Source organism: Rhincodon typus, chromosome 19 (genome assembly GCF_021869965.1).
Source record: "Rhincodon typus isolate 14 chromosome 19, sRhiTyp1.1, whole genome shotgun sequence".
Taxonomy (NCBI): Eukaryota; Metazoa; Chordata; class Chondrichthyes; order Orectolobiformes; family Rhincodontidae; genus Rhincodon; species Rhincodon typus.
Genome location: NC_063350.1, coordinates 18,380,528 through 18,405,459, shown reverse-complemented (window position 1 = coordinate 18,405,459; position 24,932 = coordinate 18,380,528). Strand labels below are relative to the sequence as shown.

Sequence of the window (24,932 nt, the reverse complement as noted above, 5' to 3'; positions counted from 1 at the left end):
ATCAAGGTAGAGGAATAACTACTGTTAACAAGAAGAGGCTCCTGTCTTAACATGTAGTTTATTCCAAGATAGCAATTTGGTACAAGTTACATTAGTTAGTTTGATGTTATTATTAAAACTTTTGAGAGACACTGATGACAGATCTCTCCCTTTTCAGACCTAGAGGTATTCTTGCAATTTACCAGCCCAAGGCATTATGACATCATCAGATTGGGTGGAGGTTGGTACAATCTACAATAATAACCATTTCAGAATAATAACTGTACACAACCTTTCCCCCACGCTTCTAATTTCCAGTTAATATTTGTACATTCAGACCATAATAGACCAAAGGTATAAGAGCTGAATTAGGCCAGTCAGCTCATTGAGTCTGCTATACCATTCAATCATGGCTGATATATTTTTCAACCTCATTCTCCTGCCTTCTCCCTGTAAACCTTGATCCCATTACTAATCAAGAACCTACCTATCTCTGCCTTAAACACACTCAATGACTAAGCCTCCCAGCCATCTGCGGCAATGAGTTTCACAGACTAACCACCCTCTGGCTGAAAAGATTCCTCCCGATCTCAGTTCTAAAGGGTTGTCCCTTCACTCTAACGCTGTGCATTCAAGTCCTAGTCTCTCATAAAAGTGGAAACATTTATGTATATACAGCTGCTTTTCTCACTACTCCATCTGTCCCCCAAGTCTCTAACTTCACAAATTCAGGTGTTCTGGAGGTTGCACAATTCTTCCAGAACACTTTTTGTTCAGACCTAGAGGATTGGTGGGTCTTTGGCTTAAGGACAATTGATTGTGATTCTGATCTCATCTGTGCCTGGTCTGTAACCTTTCTCTCCACTATAGGACCATTTATCCCTTCTCAGAGGACATTGTTCCTGTTAACTAATCCATTAGCTTGTCTGGTGGACCTTTAATCTTCTGAATGTCTTTCACAGAGGAACTCTTTCCTGCTGAATTGGGTAGTGTTCCCATAACAACATCTAAGGGACCTTTTATTTTGGAAATTTCCATCACGGAAGATGGCTGCTTTGTAGAAACAATTCTTGATTTCTTTGCTGTATCTTGGATTTCTAAGTCAGATATATTTTTCTTAACGACGAAGTCTTGAATCTTCAGGCTTCAGTGGAGTTGTTTGCAGCTCATCATCAATTTGTGCAAGCCAATCTTTATTCTCAATTTGCTGATAGTTCCGTGTTGAAATATGTGAATGCTTTTCTTCAGCTGGTTTGATCATTTGGATGCCTTCATTCTCCCTCCATGGATGTTCCACTGGTGCATCACACATTTTCTTATCCTTAGTCATGCTACTAGATGATTGCTGCTTAGCAAGATCATTGTCACTAGTGCAGTTAGTTCTCCTTTGGAAGATGGATAATTGAAATGTTCTTCTTGTACTTCTGTTGTCGTATCCTCTGACATCAAATTCAAATCTGTGACAACAATTTGTTTTGCTGATAGTTTAGTTGTTTACCTTCAGTTAAAGATTTCTCAATGAGCTCAAATGGCTTGCACAGCTTATTCACATTGTCAGTATTTGCATCTGCTCACAAACTCAGATGACTTCCGTCACCTGAAGGTTCATTAGTGATGATAGTAATATAAAACATTCTTACTTAGTCGCTGATTTCCTTCCAGTTGATAATATAAAACAATTCTTTTATTCCAACATGGGTAACATCAGTAGATTCTTTCTTCTTTTTGGGTTATGCTGTTACTCCAGGAAGCCCAATGAAAATCTTTGTCCAACACACACATCGCATCTCCGTCGCATATGTTCAGATGAGGCCAACTTCGACAAGGGAGCCTCCGAAATGTCCACATTCTTCCTCAACCGAGGATTCCCCAGCTCCGTTGTTGACAGGGCCCTCAATCAGGTCCGACCCATCTCCCGCACTTCTGCCCTCACCCCTTCTCTTTCCTCCCGCAACAGCGTTAGGGTTCCCTTATTCTCACCTACCATCCCACCAGCATCCACATCCAGTAGATCATCAGACGCCATTTCCGCCACCTCCAGCAAGATGCCACCACCAGACACATATTTCCCTCCCCTCCCTTGTCCGCCTTCCGCAGGGACCGTTCCCTCTGGGAAACCCTGGTCCACACTTCCTCCACCCCCAACACCTCCCCACAGCCCTACGGCACCTTCCCCTGTAACCGGCAAAGGTGCAACACCTGTGCATTTACTTCCTCCCTCCCCAGTATCCAAGGGCCCAAACATACCTTCCAGGTGAAGCAACACTTCACCTGCACTTCCCAGAGTCTAGTCTACTGCATTCGCTGCTCACAATGTGGTCTCCTCTACATTGGGGAAACGAAGCATAGACTTGGCGACCGCTTCGCAGAACATCTACGTTCTGCTCGTAAAAAAGACCCTGAACTACCTGTTGCCTGCCACTTCAATGCACCACCTTGTTCCCTGGCCAACATCTCTGTCTCTGGCTTGCTACAGTGTTCCAGTGAACCACAACGCAAGCTGGAGGAACAACACCTCATTTTCCGCTTGGGGACCCTACAGCCCTCCGGACTCAATATTGAGTTCAATAATTTTAGGGCCTAAACTCTCCCATGTCCCAGTCCCCCACCCCATACACCAGGCCTTGTTACCACATAGCCTGCCACTACACACCCCCTGTTGTTAGTCACTAACAGTCCCCATTAACAGCTATTCACCCTCCCAGCCTGATCGTTAGAAACTCCTTTGTCTGTCCAACTGTCTTTCTCTCTCTTTAGGCTCTATCCTATCGTTTACTCCCTACCCCACTCCCCTCCCTATTTTCTGCATATAAACTGACGTTTTCCCAGCCACCGTCAGTTCTGAGGAAGGGTCACCGGACCCGAAATGTTAACTCTGTTTTCTCCTCCACAGATGCTGCCAAACCCGCTGAGCTTTTCCAGCAACTTTGTTTTTGTTCCTGATTTACAGCATCTGCAGTTCTTTTGGTTTTTATTGAAAATCTTTGTCCATTCTCTCTTGATGAGTGGGACAACAAAAATTTGTTCCTGGACTCATTGTCCTCTGACTAACTTTTCTTCACGTAGACTTGGTACAGCTAGTATTTTTATTAATATGTTTGCTATCTCCTAGAACTAGTTGAACTATTTCAAGGATGTGGAGGCCTGTGTGCACGCTCAAATGTGCACAATGTTGGTTCTAAACGATACATTTTTAATATATTTTCACAACTATTATGCTCTTTATGTCACACAATGACTTGCAGCTTACCTTTTTAGTATTGAGAGTTAAGCAATCTGCGCCATGTGGCTTTCTGTCTGGATGTTTTAGCTTCTGCTTCTTCAGCCACAAATTTGGATCAGAGAAGATGTTGACACTTGCCCTGTATCAAGATTAATGACGCATCCATTGAAATTAACAGATTTTCTAAAACTTGAGCTGCTTGAATCACCAAATTCCCTTAGGAATGCATTGAATATCTTTTCTAATGCTGGCGATTCTATCACATTGCTGCTGTAAAAGCTGCATCCTACCTCTGCACATCTTTGGAAGTGACTAATAATTTTACAAATGAGGCATTCTTTTGTCAGAGCTGATCAATGATTCCAATAACAATTCTGTCTCTTCTAATTTCAAATTCTAATTTCAAAGCTCCATAGTCAAATTTTTCAACACTCTGTAGTGATCATTATTGGAATTGTTGATGGATTCTCCTGGATGCTGAACTCTTGTGTTTAATTTTGGTCTTCAAAACTTTTATTTTTTCCAACACTAATGTAACTTCCAAAAACTTGTAGGACACTTTCAAAAGTATAAAAATTCCTTCCTTTATGTTTAAGTAATTCATAAAATCATTAGTTCTAGATCCTACTGCAGATAAAAGTATATTTACTTGTTCAGCTTGTGATTTAGCAATTAAGCTTGAAGCAGTTCTCTATCTTAAGAACTGTTTTCTTCAACATGCCCAAACCTGTGTTCTCTTTTGCCATTTGCTGATGTTAGATTTTACAAGTTGTATTATTTCTCCTTCCACAACTTCCTGATGTAATTATTTATTCTTTGTATATTGTGGCTTTTAAATTCTACAGAATCTCAATGCTGCTGTAATTTCCTTCACTTGAAGAGTTTTAATCCTGTAAATAACATTGCTGTTATATTTTCCTTGTCCTACAGCTTTTAAACTGTGCAGTATAAAAATGTGGTATTATTTTTCTCTTAAGGCTTCCAATTCTGTTAAACAGTAATATTTGTGTCTGAATTGATTATTTTTGATTGATTTTACTGTCACATATGTCGAAATACAGTGAATGCTTTGTTTATGAGCGGTACAGGCAGATCATAGCAAGCAAAGGATATACAGATCAAAAAGACTTAGAGGCATACAGGTTACATTGTAAAAGTTTAAAAGTGGAGAGCGGTTACAAGAAATGTTAGAGTTAAATCTGCTGTAGGATCTCGCAAGTTCCAGCATTTTGTGGTCTTATGGAAGCTTCTCATCCTCAGCAGGCAAAATAGAGGTTCCTTGCTTTTTCATGGTTGAAGTGGGCAATTTACCACCTTTCCCAGCCTAGAGTACAATGTCTGGCTTTTTCCAGAATTTCCTCAAATAAAGCCTTGAATCTACAGCTGCAAAATTTTTCTCCAAACAAAAATTACTTTATGGATCTTTTGTTTTTATTGCAGTATTGTAATTATGTTCTTCTATTAGATTCTCTGTACTTTGGCTTTCACCTTATCCATTTTGTCACCTTAATTGTTCTGTACAATATTCCCTTTACTTGAAATAAAGTATTTCAATGGCTTTTAGTTTCCCTGCTCTAGCCTTGTCTTTTAGCATCCATTCACTACGGCAGCATTGATCACTGTGAGCTGTAAGCACTTCTTTCTTTTACTTGTCACCTACTTGGTCTTTTATCTGTGCTGTTAAAAATTCATTCCCATATCCAATGGGACTTTTGTACAATTTATTCAGAGCTTCGATACATTCGCTTTTTAACTCTAACCAGGACAGATTGTCCCTTCCTGATCAAAGCTGTCACTGTCAGCTGAGACTCATCTTTAAGCTCTTTCTAGCCCACATTGTTTCTTTCTGTACTTCTTACCACATCTGAAGAAAAGACAATAGCCTGGAGTACTGGTCGTCTCTTGTTGGTCTTTCTATGGGGTTCCTGCTAACTGCATGTTTATTCAAGCATTTGCAATGGCTGACTCTCTGTCTGTCTGTCTGCATGAATAGTTGTTAAAGTAGTAAAATCTTTAAAACTGTAAATTCACTTGGTGTTCTTGAATTTTTCCTCTGGGTTAGGGTGTATTTTTTTCACCATGGTCTGTGTGGTATTAAACAGCAATACCCACTGCTGGTTGCCATGTGAAATTTGTGGCTGAAAAGATGCTGCCACCACTCTAACAAGAAGAGTTTTTTATCTTCTCAAAGTATATTTTATTGTGCCTTTGCAATTAGGTACAAGTTACATTAGTTAATTAGACATTGTTACTAAAGCTATTGGGAGACATTAACGTACCTGATCCCTTCAACATTCAGAGCTATTCTCTAGATTTCTCCCCCCAAAACTGAATTACATAATAAAATTGGGTGGATCTTAATGCAGCGTCCTTTTCAGGACCATTGTCTCAGACGTGAGTCCAGCTGTAGTCATCGGTTCATAGTCACTCAGCCAAGTCTGAAAACGAGTTGGGTATCTAGCCCAGATATTCTTTCCTGCTTTTAATAGTAATAACTTAACTTTTGGAAGAGGTAAATTGATACAACAGATGAGACTGTAATAGTTTTCTGCTTGTTGTAAAGCTATTTCAACTGAAGAGATAAAATGCAAGCTATAATTGCTTAAGAGAGTATGAATACATCCCCAATACATTTCAATCAAATAATCTGGCAATATCAATACTTTTAAGTAAAGAACTAACTATGTATGTGGTGTAAAGATCATATCTTTCAATTTTTCTGTATCTTTGATTGTGAACTAAAATGTGAAAAAGACTGCTTGAGAAACAAAGGTTCGTGGAAAGGATTGCTGCATTTTGAAAAAGCAAGTTATCAACACTTAACTGTAAATGCTGTTCACACTGTTGTTTGTTGAAGGACCGGTAGAGGTTACTGAATACAAGCTGGAGCCAGGGAGTGTGTAAAATAAAACCTGGATTTGGTTGGCAGCAGGTAGCTAATTGTTGTATGGAGTGATAACCAGGTGTTGATGACAGAGGCTTTCTGTTGCCAACAAAGTTGTATTTGCCTCATAGGTAATTGAACAACTTGTGTGTGTGAATGCGACAGCCAGCCTTTGGACTGCAGTAAAAGCAAGAGCTGTGTTTGACTCTGAAGTTAAAAAAAACTGAAGCCTGAAAAAAGACAGTTTATTTTCCCTCACCAGCTACTGTAAGCTGTTGCTTTTAACCAATGAGTCAGAGATGCTTTGTGTTATGAACCAGTCACTACGTGCCTCCTGCAGGCAAGTGAAAGTACCCGGAGAAAGGAGAGACCATTGAACAGTGAACCCTGGCAAGCAAAATGATCAGTTTGGGACACTGTGTGGACTGGGACCAGTGAACTGCCTTCCTAGTTTGTCTGTCCACTAAAAAATCTAACTGTATCTGTCTGCATGTGTGTGTAGGGGGCTAATACAAGGACATTACAGTTTTAACAGGTAGAATTATATGTCGATGGTTTTTAACCTGTGGATAGAAGATGGTTATTTAGTTCTTGTTAAGTCAAGAAACCTGGTCTGTGCTTTCTATCAATCTAAGTCTAAAATTTTTGTGTATTTTTCCTCCATGTGACTCCATACACACAGCAATATGGTTGACTCCTGTCTCCCTCTAGGCAAATAGGGATGGGCAATAAGTGGTGGCTTAGCCAGCAACACCCTCATCCCGTAAATGAATATTGAAAATCTTAAAATGGACTTCAACTATCAATACTACTGTAAAATCCATTGCAGCACACACAACATTCAATTTTTCATTCATCATGAACAGTTCAGAGACTGATCCTTAATTTTAAACATGTATCTTTTTGGACACTTCTCTTAATTTGTGTGTGTGTGATGCTTTGAAACCATTAAATTCATGCGAGTCAGAGAGAAAGGTATGCACAAGGGAAGGGATCCTTTTAAAATTATCCTCATTGTGGCCACCCAAGGGAGCAGGCGAATAAAGGAGCCAGTTCACCCATCCTCAGGTCCCAGGTTACTCACATTTCAGGTAGAAGTGAAGAATGATGCCACGACCAGGAATCACAGTATGTGCAAATGTGATGTCCTTTTGACCTTTCTCATAGTCCCTTTGGAAGGAGTTGTACTGCGGCCATCAATCAGTGCATTGTATCAGCCCCAGGAAGAGCAGTTCCATGTGAGGAAATCTCATAAATATGGATCTTCTGGGCTGCAGTGCCAAAAAAAATCTCAGCATTTATGTTTTGATTGATACTGCTGTGCGAGACCCACACATTGACAACTGGTGGTACAAGGTTAAAGCAGCTATAACATAGAAATAGCAGTCTAAGAAAGTTGCTTGCTTATCTTTTTAGTGTAATTAACAATCTGGTGAAATTGCATTTTCAGAGACTGCTGTGATTCGGTTGGTGTATTTTTAATTAAATGAGAAAAATGGGCATTAGCCAGTGGAATGATATCTCTTGTCATGTATAAATAAGTGCTATGAAATTTACAGAATTGTTACAGCGCAGAAAGCCATTCATCCCATCATGTCTGCGCTGGCTTTCTGAATGAGCAACTCACTTAGTGCCATTACACAAACTCTCCTCATAACTCTGAATGGTCTTCCTTTCCAGATAAGAGTCTAATTCTTGGGTGCCTCAACAGAACCTGCCCCCACCACACTCTCAGGCAGTGCGTTCCAGACTTAATCACTCATTGCATGAAACTGTTTTATTTTTCACGTCACTTCTGCTTCTTTTGCCAATTACTTTAAATCTGTGCCCTCTCCTCCTCACTCCCTTTGTGAAGGGAAACAGTTTCTCCCCATGAGGATGATTTTTGTTGCTTGGAATAGCTCTGACAGAAAACCAATGCAGCAGTTTCTGTTGGAAAGCAGAAAGGTTATTGTCATCTCCCAGCACAATCTGGGAGAATTAATATTTCATAGTCAGGGACGCATGGAAGCCGAGCACTTGCGCTGGTCCAGTGCATCTCATTCATCAACAAACTGAGAAATTTACCTTTGAAAATACAATTGAAACACAAAAGGGAAGAACAAAACTCTTTTGCCTCAGGGTGGTAGCAGGCCTGAAATGAGATGACTTTAATATAAAGATGGAATTTTTGTGTGCCTCCTCCATCTTCCCTCTTCACTACATTAACCCCACAAAAGCCTACAGGTGTCTTGTGTTGTTCTGAGTTACACTAACTGGCATTACCACAGGCATGAAATGAAATTTGTATCCCAGTGTGCCTGACCAGCAAATTAATTAGTGTTGCTCCTCAAAAACTTTTACTGGATAATGCAAGCAAGGATACAGCACCTTTGACCTGAGCCTGTGATCTATATACAAGGTAGATAGATTGCCACTTCGAAAATGTTTTTTGGAAACTACAATTTATGTAGTTACAACTAAAATTTAAAAGCATTAAAGATTTGGAAATTTGAGATGTGCGACACATGTGTTTAAGAAGTTTAAAGTTTTACTGTAACCCTCTCCCTCATCATTTCCTGTGATGTGTGTAGTGTATGTAGGAGTCTGGTAGCTCAGTTGGCTGCATGACTGGTTTGCAATGCTGAGTGATGCCAACAGCATGGGTTCAGTTTTTGCATCAGCTAAGGTTACCACAAAAGACTCTTAAATCTCTCTACTTGCCTGAGGCATTGTGACCTTCAGGCTAAACCAAGGCCAGCCATCTCTCTCTGACAAGAGAGCAGTCTTCTGGTACTATGCCATTTTTACCTTTATTCCCATATTAACAAACATAGATTTTTATGACAAAAGACATTGGAACTGTGCTGATCTGTTTTTTGCAGCAATTCTTTAGAATGTTCCACTTTTTCTGCTGTTTTCTCATTGAAATGAAACGTACATTTTTAGATTGTTAGCAACTCTTTTATGTAGTTTTCTCATGAAATGTTTTTTTTGCCTGAATGCTCTTTGATATCTCAATCACATATTTGCTTTGTTGATAGGAGATGGGGTCTAAATCAGGTTTATGATGTGCTTAGCATCTTTATGTTGTTGACACGCAGTATTGAAACATTTACTAGAAATTGAAACTCAGAGTTCCTCTTTTTGCATCTGATGTGCACCATCAATCTTATTGGTTAGAGTTGCCCTGTAGGTACACAGAACACATGCCCATTCTTCTATGTAACTTCAAACTTCTTTTCCAGAGAGGTTTGTGAACTCTTGTAGTATAAGCTATGCTTACTGTGGTCTCCTCCTTCAATCACTGAGCAACTCAACTAGTTGTTCATAAAGGGCCACTTGAGAATCTAATTTTAAAGTATTTTTGCTTGTCTTATTGTAGAGCCAGGAGAATCAGGCTGTTTCTTACCAGCTTTTCATTACTTTCTGCATCCCACCCCCACCATATAGTCCACACTTCTTTGTTTAGACTGACCTTTGTGCTCCGTTAATGCATCACCCAGCCCTAGACTGCGCTGTGGGGTCCTGAATGACTAAAGCAGCATATCATTATTATCTTGGCGTTAAAAGTGGCTGTTCCTCTCTAAATCAGAAGGATATTCCTCTTCCATGAGCACAAAGCCAAGGCTGACAGTCCAGTGCAATACTGAGAGGGTGATACACTATCGGAGGTTTCCGCTTTTACATGAGACATATAGCATGACCTTCTCAGGTAGATGTAAAGGATGCCATGGCACTGTTCTAAGAAGAACAAAGAATTATTCCTGGAATTTGTGGCTGAAATTTACCTCAAGGGAACAGATTCTCCATTCAATATCACCTTGCTGTTTGTGGGAGCTTACTGTGCACAGATTGGCTGCTCAGTTTCCAACATTACCTTTCAAAATTACTCCACTGGTTGTGGAACTTTTGTATTTGAATCTCTTAATGTACTGAAAGGTGCTATATCAACATACGTTTCAATCTTAATGAATTGGACTGCGCAATTAATCATCATCTAGCCACCGATACCATAAGGTACAAGTACCATATTTTGTACATGAATCACACTGCCCCTCCCATCTTCATGCACAGAAATACCTCGCTGTGTCTGCATTCCTTCCTTGTCTGCTGCTTTTCTACATCATTGCCAAAAAATCAGTCATGTTTTATGTATCATTATTTTTCATTTGCAAGCCAGGCAATTCTGATGATAAATATCCTTTGATAGATCCAGCAGCACTAAGGCAATAAAGTCGGTGATGAAACATGCTAGCTCAATAAGGATGATAAAGTTATCTGATCAACAAACACTCCTAGTCCCTGCTGAGTGATCATTAGTGGCCACATGCACCTGTATTTCAAGCAGCAGATACTGACTCAAAACAAGAGTTAAGGAAAACAACATGAAAGTGAGAAGACAGGCTTTTGTTCCCTGCAAAATGTTAACTAAATGAGGATGCCATTTGCAGCTTTTTGCAAGGTGTGATTTTTTTTCTCAGATTTCTCTCTCTATTTCCAGGTGGAGTCACCACATTTGTGGCACTGTATGATTACGAGTCCAGGACAGCGAGTGATCTGTCCTTTAATAAAGGGGAACGATTACAGATTGTTAATAACACGTAAGTATGAAATTAGCTGACCTCACTGGAATTTATTGTGGCTATAGTATTTGCTGAACAACAGTTTCTTTCAGAGATAACAAGGTGTAGAGCTGGATGAACACAGCAGGCCAAGCAGCATCATAGGAGCAGGAAGGCTGATGTTTCGGGCCTAGACCCTTCAGAGTAGTGTTTTTTACCCTTCTTCCTCCGTTTGTCTTTAATATTATTATCTGAGGAGATGCAATTAATCTGATGAATCTTCCTGACCAGTTCAGATTTTTTGGATTAAGTTAATTATTTAGGATTGAGTTCCAAACTGAATATTATGTATCTGAGTTTAACCAATTTACATGTTAACATTTTGGCCAGTTTAAGTGGCTTTGAATGGACAATTCTATCATTTTAAAGAAAGGGCTGTTCAGATAGAATGGGGCTGTTTACCAAATTCTACCCTTTCTGTGGATATTCAACAAGTAGCCTGTCAAATATTTAGTGCACACCCTCATATTAGCAAATGCCATGCACTGCCATCAGCAGATTACATTGTTGGACAAGTAAAAGTGGCTTAAAAGCTCTTTTGGCATCTAATACATTCCTTTGATGAACTTTGTGTGCCTGACATTCCTTTCACTTGCCTTCTGTGGAGTTTATGTCAACCACTGCTAACCTTGCAATTAAGATACCATTTTTGAGTTGATCAAAACTTTAGCGTCTGAATTAATCTAACCATCCGCCCGTAATGATTTTTAAAAATCCCTTGGTGTCTTTTTCTCAATTGTTTTACCTTAATTTATTACTGTTTAATTTACTGTTGAGCATTTGGGAAACCCATTTCAGTGTTTGACAGAGTGGTAGGGTCAAATCATATCCAGTTTTATATCGTTCTTGCTCAGTTTTATTAAAGGCACATGCTTTATGCTATTTCTAATATATTGTCAAGCCACATCAACTGAAATACGACTGAGCCTATTGTTTAATTGAAATTGTATAGAACATTACCATGCCTCCAAAAAATATCTTTTAAAAACTGCACAGAAAGCAATTTTGAAATGCAAACTCTGCAGGTTAATGTTTGGCCAAGTTGTCCATAGCAAAATCCCATGAACACCAGTCCATTGATTCATCTGTTTTGGTGATGGCAGCTGAGTGTTGAGCTTCTTTGCTCTTTTGAATAGTGTCTTTTATCTCCCTGAACAGGGATTGTGGTCGCTAATGTTCTCATCTCATATAATACATTGATTCATTAGGACTATATTGAAATGTCAACTAAGATTAAGTGCTCGAGCCCCCCCCCCCCCCCCCCCATTCAAAGTTGCTACTAACTGAACCAAGTTGTTCACTTTCATCTAACAGTAAGGGCATTGAGTCCAATATAAGGTTATAGTGTATGCCCTGCTGAGCTTGCTTGGTGTGGTCACCACCAGGCAGCAGGAAAGCCATTCCGGAAAAGACCTTATCCTGTACTCTTTGAACAGTTAACAAAGGAGATAGTATTCTGTTGTTTAGGGTGACTGTGTCAACAACGTCCATTTTAGCAGCTGTCAGGAATTCTGTGTGTTTGTGAGTAGGTAGGCAGGATAGGATACTTTCTTCAGTTCTCAACATGTCCTCACATGTTATATTTCTTCAATAGCCAAAGGAATATGTGTGTAACTTACTCCTGATCATGTACTCATACCATTGGGATTAAGTTTGACTTTAAATACTTCCATGATGGAATCTTGTGACCTCGACTCAGCTGCTCAATTTAGAAATGCAATTACAAATATGAGGTTAGTAAAGAGGCAAGGAATCACTGTCATGGTCATTCTTCCATTCTGTTTTCAAAGACTTAGTGTTAGTAGGCAATGTAGTTTAGAAGATAAATTTTATGAAATGGAAAATGGTTGTAAAAGAAGATAAAATTAATTTATCTTTTCTTTATTTATTCACAGGATGAGGGCATTGCTGGCTAGGTAGCATTTATTGCCCATCCCTCATTGCCCAGAGGGCAGTTAAGAGTCAGCCACATTGTTGTGGATCTGGAATCACATGTAGGCCAGACCAGCTGAGGATAGCAGTTTCCTTCCCTAAAGCACATTAGTGAACCAGATGGGTTTTTCCGACAATCGATTCATGGTCATCATTAGATTCTTAATTCCAGATATTTATTGAATTCAAATTTCACCATCTGCCATGGCGGGATTTGAACCCAGGTCTCCGGATGTTATCTGGGTCTCTGGATTAACAGGCCATCGCCTCCTCCAATTAATTAATTTAGTAATTATTACTACCCTTCCTGAATAACAATGAATATAACTGTCAGTGAAGTGACTATTAGTGAAATAATTTTTCCACATTATGGCTGAATTTCACCGTCTGTTCAGTTCATCATCCTTTTTTCCCAGTGTAAATTACTTCCACTGAGTTAATGGATAGGGCATGGATCATGATTGAGCTCGTAATTCTATAATCTTCACATTTGAAATCCTCAGGATTCTTGATACAGTTCAGTATAAATTCATTTGGAATGTGGTGAATGTAAGATTTTCTAGATATTACTTTGACCTACATTTGGCTTAAATTGATCTTTAAAACTAAGGTTTCGGAAGAGGGTTATGGAGTATGTTTGCATATGTTATATCTTGTGTATAAGGGAGAAGGCAGTGAAGTGGTTATGTGGACCCACAACCAGATACAGCTGGTGGAAATGGAATTCAGCTAGTAAGTGTAGAATATAAAACTAGTCTCAGTAACGGTGTCCATGACATTGTCAGGATGACATTGTCATCAATTGTCACAAAACCCCATTTAATTTACTAATGTCCTTTATAGAAAGAAGTCTGCCAACCTTAACCTGGTCTGGCCTAAGTGTGACTCCAGATCTACAGCAATGCCATTGACTGTTAACAGCTCTCTGAAATGACCTATTAAGCCATGCAGTTCAAGGGCAATTAGGGATTGGTAACAAATGTTAGCATTTCTAATCACCCACATCCCATGAAAGAATTGTTCCTATGATTCATGTTTCTGTCAGGAATAGTCCTTTACAAAATATTACGTATGTGATGTTGGTTTAAATTGCCTCTCCATATTTTGTTAGAATTTCAGTGTTATAAGAAGAGATACTGCCACTTTACAGAAACTTTATCAGACCATTCCAAGCTGCCATTAATGCTTATATCTTCTGCACTTTTGGATGAAAGTCTATAGGAATTCTGTATATTTTTTGTTCATCTTTTACCGTATTCATCGCAGCCCCTCAACTCATCAATTTTCTTATGATGGAGATAGATTGACTCTTCATACTTTTGTATCTGCTAAAGAAAAGGAAACAGTAGATTTAAATTAAAAAGAAACAAAAGCACTTTTGGGATAATTTTGGACTTCAGTGTTAGTGTGAGACAGTTAATGCTGACTGAGCATCCTCTTATAGTATTTTGAATCATACTGGTCAAATAACTATGTTATGACACACATCTATGGCAGGTGAGACTTGAACTCAGGTCTCTTGGCTCAGAGACAGAGGCATCACTGCTGCACCACAGGAGTCCTAAAAATGAACCATCATTCCCTGACTGGGATTTGAACCCAGCATGCCTCCTTTTATACAATTCCCCAATGAAGTTGGTGCGAGTAAAAGTTAAGAGAGATATACAATGAGTGATTGAATCAGATGTGCCCTTTTCTTTGGTGTCCTCAATCAAAATTGACTCTTTTGTGTTCATATTTCCTAAGAATGTGACACAACGTTTTGTTGAGAGAATGTTATAACCTCTTGCTGTTCATGGCATATCTACTATTTTTGTTACATTTGAAATTTCTAGATTGGAGTTGTTGGAGAAAGAAGTGTTTTTGAACTTGTATGTTGCTTTAATGAATGCTAAATTGTAACTACTGCTGACCTTTAAAAGCATGACTTGTACAACATAGGTATAATCTAATTCCCTTTTCTTTTTTCACATGCAACATTGACTAAATTTAGGAGATTGGATGGCAGGTCTGTATGATATCTATATTTATCCTTTTTTAATATGTTGTCCCTTTATGGATTTACACAACTGCTGAGTGCAACCACTGTAGATAGCCTTTCCCTTGGTTGGTAAAGAGATTTCCCCAACTCTACATAGTGGACCAGGGGGGAGGGTTTTCAACCTTTAAAGATGAGGACATCTGTTGCATATGTTGTATCAGCTCCTGTGGCGACCACTCCTCCACTCACCCAGAGAGCAGGCAAAACTTTTAAACTTCATCATAGAGTGTCAACTAGGAGGGCAATGAATTGGCTGCTTCTCTGCCTCCTACCTGATCATAACCAGGCCCAAAAGACATGCTGAGCAGCTACAAGTCATGGTACAACCCACTGAAGTTGACTTTTGAGCTATTGTGCTATCATTGTAGTAAACCATATTTGTTAATGTCCAGTAATGGCAAGAAATGATCTAGCAACTCAACATGTGAAAAAAAAGACTGAGAATAGGGCAGGGATCTACTGATTCTATAAACAAGTGGAGCCCTTGGGGCCCAGAGTCTTCTGTTTGAAAACTTATGCTGTTGAATGAACAGATTGTACATTTGAACTCATAGCTTCTAGAGATATGCACTTAATGCCTTGCCACTCTTTGAGAGCTGTTGTCAGTTATCTATAAAGCAAGCTTCCTGCACAAAAACATTTTGCACCAAAACAATTTGAATGCAACATTTATATATTGTGAATTAAGTGTGGAAACAAATGTAAATGAGCATCAGTTTGGGTTTTGTTGATATAGTGTGCCCAACTGTATTGTGCCTCCAAACATGCACTACCTCTCCATGCGTGACACTACTCAGGCAGGGGACAGATTGGTGTTGAGCTAGCCTTTAGTGAAACTTTCTGATGTACATGCTGTCAGTGAAATCAGCCTGTGGCTGTGATTTAGAATTATTGCAGATAAATAAGTCTGTGGTGTAGATTCACTTTGATCTGTTTCTGTGCTCACAGCATGTGGCTGCCTGCCTGAAATAGCTGAGATTCAGCATTTGGAGACTATCCTGAAAATTCACAAATGCTGTTGCATTTCTTATAAATGGTGGCAGAAAGTCTTTTGACTGTTTGCATGGGAGTGATCTGATAACTTTGAACATCTTGGTGGGAACGTGCTAGGAAATAGCCCAGTTCTGATATATGTTCTTCACATCTCACCAGAATAAAATTTTCAGACAGATGATTATTTGTTGACTAAGATTTTTGAGGTGAAAACGAGAGAGATTTTTGATTCTGATTAGGAGGCCCTTTAAATTCTTCGGAGTAGAATCTCTGCTGTCTTGTGATGTTTCTTCAGAGCAATTCACCCAAAATTGCCATCATCTATGCAAGGGATTGTTGATATTCAAAAGCAAATTGTATTCAGCATAATCAGGTCTGTGCGACTTTCTCAGCTAATTTAAAACACCTCCAAAATTGAACTAGTCATTATTGGCATAATAGGTGAAAAAAAAGCAAAATGCTGTGGATACTGTAGCTCTGAGCATTGTTAGCAACTGTGCTTGTTTTTCAGGCTTCAAAAATATTCTTTAAAAATTGGATGGAAAGACATCAATGAAACATTTTAAAAGCTGCTGAGTTTAAAAAAAACTTAGAAACTGCCTGCCATGCACGAGTATAACTAACAAATGGTCTTACATCTTTGTTAAAAGTAATTTTCAGTCATTCACAATCAGCCAGTCACATTAGTGAATTAATGCTGTGATCTAAAATGTTTATTCTTTTGTAATAGGCTAATATTCAGCTGTATTACCAAACAGCACCTTTCTACCACTTGTGAAAGCATTACATAATTTTTTGAAAAAAAATCATTAAAGAAAATGCAATCGTATTTTAATATGATGCCTGATTGCATAGTTCATGGCAAATTTCGGTTTCACAATATGCTTTGAGCTTCAGCAATATAATCCCGAGAGGAAAAGCAATCTCCTTAAAACAGCCAAACCTTTGGATTGCTGAATGCAGCTGAAGCAAAATCTTTTGCTGTGCTTTTTACAAAGTTAAAGACTGGCAGAAAGTCATGCAGTTAAAAACATTCAAAAATTATACAGTTATCTTTATTTGGCCCACTCCGTTTAAAAGATCACAAGTTTTATGTTGCTTTTTAAAGAATGCAACTAATGTTGATAGCACCCCTCATCTTTTGTAGCATTATTACTTTTCTGATAAATGGTAGCTTTGTTTTTTTTTTGCTAGTTTAGCCCTTCCTTTCCTAAACTTGAAAACTTTAGGATAGATATTGCTAGTCTATCTTCATCCTAACAACTTGAAGAAAGATAGGTCATATGCAGAGGGTGATTTCTGAGGCAGTCAATAATTTAGCTGCTTCCAGCGACCTTGTCCAGTTAAGGTGTCCTTCAGTGGCTGGAGGACACAGTGAGAGAACTTCCAGAGAGAGAGTGACAGCCCCACTGTTAAAAAATGGAGCTGTCAATGTCACAGGTGTAGGAGAAAGGAAATGTGCTTCAAGATGGAGACTCCCTCAGTGGAGCATTTATTTTAAAATCGAGTAAACAAATCCCTCCATTGGACAGTCAGTAGCTTCAGCTGTGACCCCCTGGCTGTGCTGCATGTGGAGGCAGGAATTTTCTAACTCGGTGGAATGCTGCCATCCTAATCTGCTATCACAAGGTAGCCTCAGTCCCTCTTCAATCCTTTGGCTTCAGCGAAGGTCATCACAGACGAGTAGCCGTTACACAAACGCAGTCCGCTACCTTGACGCTACCATCGCTAAAAATCACCCAGAGACAAAACCATGGCAGGGAACTGGCACGTGGGCGACAGTGGGAAAGTGCAGGCATGTCCCCCAGCTCCACAGCCAAATAAAAATTCAGCAGTTTGGCCTTTTGCTGTCATTAGTGTTTGCAGTCAGCGATTACAGGCCTGTTCCTAACCTAAGTAGCAGCTATTAATCACAGTCTAATCCTGATCCTGCCCATTTTTGTGACCCAAACTTCCATCATGGAGTATTGGGAAGCGACCATAAGATCATAAAATATAAGAGGAGATTTAGGCCAGTGAGCCCATCAAGTCTGTTCCACGATTCGATCAATTTCTCAACCCCATTCTCCTGCCTTCTCCCAGTAACCCTTGATCCCCTTACTAATCAAGAATGTAGATAACACAGTGTAGAGCTGAAGGAACACAGCAGGCCAGGCAGCATCAGAGGAGCAGGAAAGGTGACTGAAGAAGAGTCCTGACCCAAAACATCAACTTTCCTGCTGCTCTGATGCCGCCTTGCCTGCTGTATTCCTCCAGCTCCACACTGTGTTATCTCTGACTCCAGCATCTGCAGTACTTACTATCTCTGATAGAATCTTATATTGCCCTGAATAATATTGGCTATGGTGAGGAATCTAGGAGAATTGTATGAGAAAGGGAGGGAGACCTATTCCAACATGGGAACAACTAGTTACATTTTCCACCAGGGTTCCAGACCTTGAGCTGACACTGTCACGAGGGAATGGTGAGGTAACTATGAATATGGATTTCTACTCGTTTTCAACCCCATCCGCATTGAATCTTGCCTAATCAGTATGTACAAAAACAAAGTTGCTGAAAAAGCTCAGCAGGTCTGGCAGCATCTGTGGAGGAGAAAACAGAGTTAACGTTTCGGGTCCGGTGACCCTTCCTCAGAACTGATGGTGGCTGGGAAAACATCAGTTTATATGCAGAAAATAGGGAGGTGGGTGGGGTAGGGAGTAAACGATAGGATAGAGCCCAAAGACAGAGAAAGACATTTGGACAGACAAAGGAGTTGCTAACAATCAGGCTGGGAAGGTGAATAGTTGTTAATGGGGACTGTTAGTGACTAACAACAGGGGGTGTGTAGTGGCAGGCTATGTGGTAACAAGGCCTGGTGTGTGGGGTGGGGGGCTGGGTCATGGGAGAGTTTAGGCCCTAAAATTATTGAACTCAATATTGAGTCCGGAGGGCTGTAGGGTCCCCAAGCGGAAAATGAGGTGTTGTTCCTCCAGCTTGCGTTGGGCTTCACTGGAACACTGTAGCAAGCCAGAGACAGAGATGTTGGCCAGGGAGCAGGGTGGTGCATTGAAGTGGCAGGCAACAGGTAGTTCAGGGTCTTTTTTGCAAACAGAACGTAGATGTTCTGCGAAGCGGTCGCCAAGTCTACGCTTTGTTTCCCCAATGTAGAGGAGACCACATTGTGAGCAGCGAATGCAGTAGAATCGATTCTTGGAAGTGCAGGTGAAGTGTTGCTTCACCTGGAATGTATGTTTGGGCCCTTGGATACTGGGGAGGGAGAAGGTAAATGCGCAGGTGTTGCACCTTCGCCGGTTACAGGGGAAGGTGCCGTAGGGCTGTGGGGAGGTGTTGCGGGTGAAGGAAGTATGGACCAGGGTGTCACGGAGGGAACGGTCCCTGCGGAAGGCGGACAAGGGAGGGGAGGGGAATATGTGTCTGGCGGTGGCATCTTGCTGGAAGTGGCGGAAATGGCGTCTGATGATCTTCTGGATGTGGATGCTGGTGGGATGGTAGGTGAGGATAAGGGGAACCCTATCGCTGTTGCGGGAGGGAAGAGAAGGGTTGAGGGCAGAAGTGCAGGAGATGGGTCGGACCCGATTGAGGGCCCTGTCGACAACGGAGCTGGGGAATCCTCGGTTGAGGAAGAATGTGGACATTTCGGAGGCTCCCTTGTCGAAGTTGGCCTCATCTGAACATATGCGACGGAGACGGAGGAACTGAGACAATGGGATGGATTCTTGACAGGAAGTGGGGTGTGAGGATGTATAGTCCAGGTAGCTGTGGGAGTCGGTGGGTTTGTAATGGATATTAGTGGCCAGTCTATCCCCAGAAATGGAAACAGAAATGTCGAGGAAGGGAAGGGAGGAATCAGAGATAGACCAGGTAAAAGTGAGAGCAGGGTGGAAATTGGAGGCAAAATTGATGAAGTTTTCCGATTCTCGACGAGAGAGGTAAGCAGCACCGATGATATCATCGATGTATCGGAGAAAGAGTTGTGGGTGGGGGCCGGAATGGGACTGGAACAAGGAATGTTCCATGTATCCCACGAAGAGACAGGCATAACTCGGGCCCATGCGGGTACCCATGGCAACCCCTCTTACCTGAAGAAAATGAGAGGAGTTGAAAGAGAAGTTGTTGAGGGTGAGGACAAGCTCAGCCAAGCGGAGGAGGGTGGTGGTGGGTGGGGATGGTTCAGGTCTTTGCTCCAGGCAGAAGCGGAGAGCCCTAAGACCTTCCTGGTGGGGAATAGATGTGTAAAGGGATTGCACATCCATGGTAAAGAGGAGGTGGCTAGAGCCGGTAAACTGGAAGCTTTGAAACCGGCGTAAGGCGTCAGATGAATCATAGATGTATGTGGGTAGGGATTGCCCTCAACCCTTCTCTTCCCTCCCGCAACAGCGATAGGGTTCCCCTTATCCTCACCTACCATCCCACCAGCATCCACATTCAGAAGATCATCAGACGCCATTTCCGCCACCTCCAGCAAGATGCCACCGCCAGACACATATTCCCCTCCCCTCCCTTGTCCGCCTTCCGCAGGGACCGTTCCCTCTGTGACACCCTGGTCCATACTTCCTTCACCCCCAACACCTCCCCACAGCCCTACGGCACCTTCCCCTGTAACCGGCGAAGGTGCAACACCTGCGCATTTACCTTCTCCCTCCCCAGTATCCAAGGGCCCAAACATACATTCCGGGTGAAGCAACACTTCACCTGCACTTCCAAGAATCTAGTCTATTGCATTCGCTGCTCACAATGTGGTCTCCTCTACATTGGGGAAACGAAGTGTAGACTTGGCGACCGCTTCGCAGAACATCTACGTTCTGCTCGTAAAAAAGACCCTGAACTACCTGTTGCCTGCCACTTCAATGCACCACCTTGCTCCCTGGCCAACGTCTCTGTCTCTGGCTTGCTACAGTGTTCCAGTGAAGCCCAACGCAAGCTGGAGGAACAACACCTCATTTTCCGCTTGGGGACCCTACAGCCCTCCGGACTCAATATTGAGTTCAATAATTTTAGGGCCTAAACTCTCCCATGTCCCAGCCCCCCACCCCACACACCAGGCCTTGTTACCACATGGCCTGCCATTACACACCCACTGTTGTTAGTCACTAACAGTCCCCATTAACAACTATTCACCCTCCCAGCCTGATCGTTAGCAACTCCTTTGTCTGTCCAAATGTCTTTCTCTGTCTTTGGGCTCTATCCTATCGTTTAATCCCTACCCCACCCACCTCCCCATTTTCTGCATATAAACTGATGATTTCCCAGCCACCATCAGTTCTGAGGAAGGGTCACCGGACCCAAAACGTTAACTCTGTTTTCTCCTCCACAGATGCTGCCAGACCTGCTGAGCTTTTCCAGCAACTTTGTTTTTGTTCCTGATTTACAGCATCCGCAGTTCTTTTGGTTTCCAATCAGTATGTAGTTGCCTAGTGTAATACAAGCTGGATAGAAACTAGATGCTGGGAGTCCCTGACATGAAAGTCAGAGCAGAGACCCTGGCAACTCCAGATCACCGCTTGCTGTCTCCATCTTGGACCTGTTGGTAAGTTGAGGCAAACAATATAGATACATATAAGTAGAAGCTAGATAGGTAAATGATGGTGAAGGAAGCAGAAGGTAATACTGATCAAATTAGACAAGGAAAGAGAGGTGGAAATTAGGAAGGGGAGGCAATGGCCTGAGTGGTATTATTGCTAGACTATTAATCTAGAAACTCAACTAAAGTCCCAGAAACCCAGATTCAGATCCCACCACAACAGATGGAATAAAATTTTTTTTTCAAAATCTGGAGCTAAGAGTCTAATGATGACCATAAATCCATTGTCCATTGTCAATTGTTGGAAAAAAAAACCCATCTGGGTCGTTAACATCCTTGAGGGAAGGAAATCAGCCGTCCTTACCTGGTCTGGCCTACATGTGACTCCAGACCCACAGCAATGTGGTTGACTCTTTACTGCCCTCTGGGCAATTAGGGGTGGGCAATAAATGCTGGCCTAGCCAGAGCTGCCCACATCCCATGAGTGAATAATAAAACTGGAATGAAGCATATGCATTGGTATGGGCCGCATGAGCCTGGATTGTGGTATATTCCTTTGAATTCATTCACAGGATGTGGGTATTGCTGGCTTGACAGCATTCATTGGCTATCCCTAATTACCATTGAGAGGTGGTGGTAAACTGCATTTTTTTTTAACTGATGCAGATTAGGGGCTAAAGTATACCCCTGATACTGTGCATTCTATTAATTGCACTGACAATAGGATTAAATATTAAAAGGTGAAAGTGGGAGAACGCTAGAACGTCTGGCTGAGAATAATGTGCTGTGGTAGGGTGTCAAGCATCTTTACATATGGGTGGAATTTTCGCTTCCCTGGTGTGGCATGAACAATGGCAAGAAATGATGGGGAGAATGAAAAAATAAGAAACTCAAGAAAACTGTTTCACATTTTCCCATCAAGCCTAAAATGGCAACTTTAGAATCTTGCTATTTAGAGGTGGCTATCTTACTGCTGTGTATTATTAAAACCCTAACACACCTTATTTAAATGCCACTTCCAATTCTCCTCTCCATCCACAAATAAACCAGGCAGCACAAGTTCCTGACATTTAATTCGGAGCAGGTACCTAGCAGCCTGAGTGAATGTCCCAGCTTTCATCTGACTGGTTCTTCACAATAGTGACCCTACAAGCTCTGGGGCTTCCAGCCTCACCGTGTCATTTTGCCTATTCTTGGACCAACTCTCATATCATTTCAGTCTTTCAATACTTTGCTTTGGAGCTGAGACACAGCAATAACTTGCATGTTTCTGTCAGGTCACATTGAGTGTAGCGACACACATGCATCTACACAGGATGCATCTTATAGCTGTCAGCCACTGAGAGACTACCTCTGTCTATTTCACATTACCTTCTTAGCGTTGGATCACAGACGTAAGCACTGACTTACGGGCAACAGCCTCTGTGTGACTCATTTTGCAGGCAGCTTGTCGTGGCGGGCAGCGCACGAATTGGCACAGTGCTATGCCAATGTCACACCTGCAGCACGTGCCAGCAGTTTATGTGGCAAACACACTGCATGTGCTTCAAACAACTGAGCATGAAAAAAACGCATTCACAGGTGTGGGTTTTCCTGGCCATTCCAGCATTTATTGGCTATCCATAATTACTGTTGAGAGGTGGTGGTGAGCTAATTTTTGTTTTAAACTGCTGCAGACCAGGGGGTATAGGTACACCCCATGATACTGTGAAAGTCGAAGGGGAGCAGTCCTTAGTGAGCTGAAGGGGTCTACAGTCAGTGAGGAGATACTGCCGCAGTCAGTCAAGGGATTTGTCCTATTCCAATCGAAGAGGTTAGCCATGATCATTTGGGCACTTAATCCTTCCACAGTATTGGGATCCATATCCTTGCAGTCCATGGATGGGGACACAGTAAGTTCTGCAGGTCAAGTGCAATTAGCCTAGGGATTACAAACTATCAGTCTGGAGTGTGGGCCAGTTTCCCTGTATTGAGACGAAGAGAGGGGTTGAACTTAATGGATGTAGGTGGAAGAGCAGGTGTGATAGTGAGGCTCATCCTCTGTGTGAGTAATACATGCAGAGGGCTGGAAGAGTTATTGGTTTGGGAGGATGAGATGGATCAGAGCTTTTGAGTGAAAGTTGTAGTCCATGAGCCTTGGTGCAAGATGTGTGCAGTGGCAGAGTTAGAATGAGTGGTGGTTCTGTCATTGACAGGTAGCAGAGTCTGACAACGTGGCTTTCTCTGGTGATTCACAGCAGATAGAACTACTGTCCCCTCCACCAGCTTTCCCATTCATACCTTCAGGTCTTTGTCCTGAAGCAGGGAGCAAGCTTACCTTTCTCTGGGGCCATGCCCTCAATGATAACAGTTAAGAGTACAAGTACCTGTGGCAATTCTCTGAGTACTTCAAGTATGTTTTTTTTTCGGCTAATGCATGTGTCACAGAAAAAGCAAGTGTTATTGCTCTGAATCAAATTACTTCAGAAATTCCAAAGTGACTCCATGCGTGCAAAATGCTGGCAACATCAGTTTCTGCTGATTTGGCTAATATTTTCTTGTTGCAAAATATTACCAGTGCCTCTTGAATTCCTGGTGTGTCCACAGTTTGAAATCAATAAAGAATATTAATGTTTATGCAAGCTGCTCATATTAAATGAAAACACAATTAATCCAGTCAGAGTCAAATGGACTTTAAAAATGGTGCAGTGGTGTGAATGTTGGAATGTCTGAGCCATAGTGAACACTTCCTCTTCTCCAGCAGCAAGATTCCTCCAGAAAGGCAACCAAGAGACAAGTTGCATAATTAATAAGACAAAAAGCAGAAGGTTATGTGAGAAAAGTTGCCCTGAGCCATAGCAAACAGTCCTGAAGTATGAGACTGACCGATTTCACTTGATAAAACACTTTAAATAAAAATAGGCAAATTCCTTGTGGAACTTCAATTTCCGGATTGTGATAGTAGCCTTACAATTTCAACTAATCCTTTGGCTGTTGAGAATATCCTGAATATGTAGCTACTTTTAACTTGTGCTGTCAAAATTCAAGTAATTGTGACAGTGAAATAGGTTCCAATATTATAAAGAATGAAGCTTCACAAATGATAAGTGGACGTTATTTTCTCCTTTATTAAAAATGATTGTGTTTGCTATGTGTTATACTGCAGATACAAGAGACTGATGTACCCAGCTGCTTTTATTCAAGAATGCTGCTATAGAACTGTCTCTCTTAATGGGGTAGGGCAAGAAATGACAGAAAATAACAGCACCAATAAATTATGCATGCCCACATTCTGCAACTGGGTTCACTCATAGCTACATTCAACCACATGCATCTTTAGATTACAAAGGAAAAGTGTTAAAGCAGCTGTAAATGACATTTATTCACTGGCATTCGGAAGAAATCCAATATCTACAGCCACATCTGACAAGCTGATTGTTGAGTGTGGGAAATGTCCTGCAATGTATAGCACACTGATTTGATAGTTACTGAGGATGGAGATTAAACCTCAAAGCGGTTGTGCAGACTAACCCAAGGCTGGGAAAACTAGCATTCGAAGTATGTTTAGGATTACCTCTAAAAGGAATTTTTTTTTTTGAACGCAAATAAGTGATACATTGAGAAGTTAACTGTTAATGCAAAAACAAATGGTGCAAAAGTGTATTCACACCGTTTTGCTGGGATATGTACATAGGGTTTTCACCAAATTATTAATGGGAACCTATCTGTTCTTGCTTATGAGCGTCAGAAAGAAAGAAAATGATGATTTAGGG

The 24,932-nt window shown here is 41.3% G+C and overlaps 1 protein-coding gene across 2 annotated transcripts in view; it reads left to right on the top strand.

Annotated features, from left to right (window-relative positions):
* Window positions 1-24,932, top strand: part of LOC109921818 (proto-oncogene tyrosine-protein kinase Src) — a 151,414-nt gene that overhangs the window by 81,313 nt on the left and 45,169 nt on the right. For both annotated transcript variants that reach the window (XM_048608277.1, XM_048608279.1), the window contains exon 3: window positions 10,570-10,669. In XM_048608277.1, the coding sequence (XP_048464234.1) occupies window positions 10,570-10,669 (100 nt within the window). The remainder of the gene's footprint in view (window positions 1-10,569; window positions 10,670-24,932) is intronic.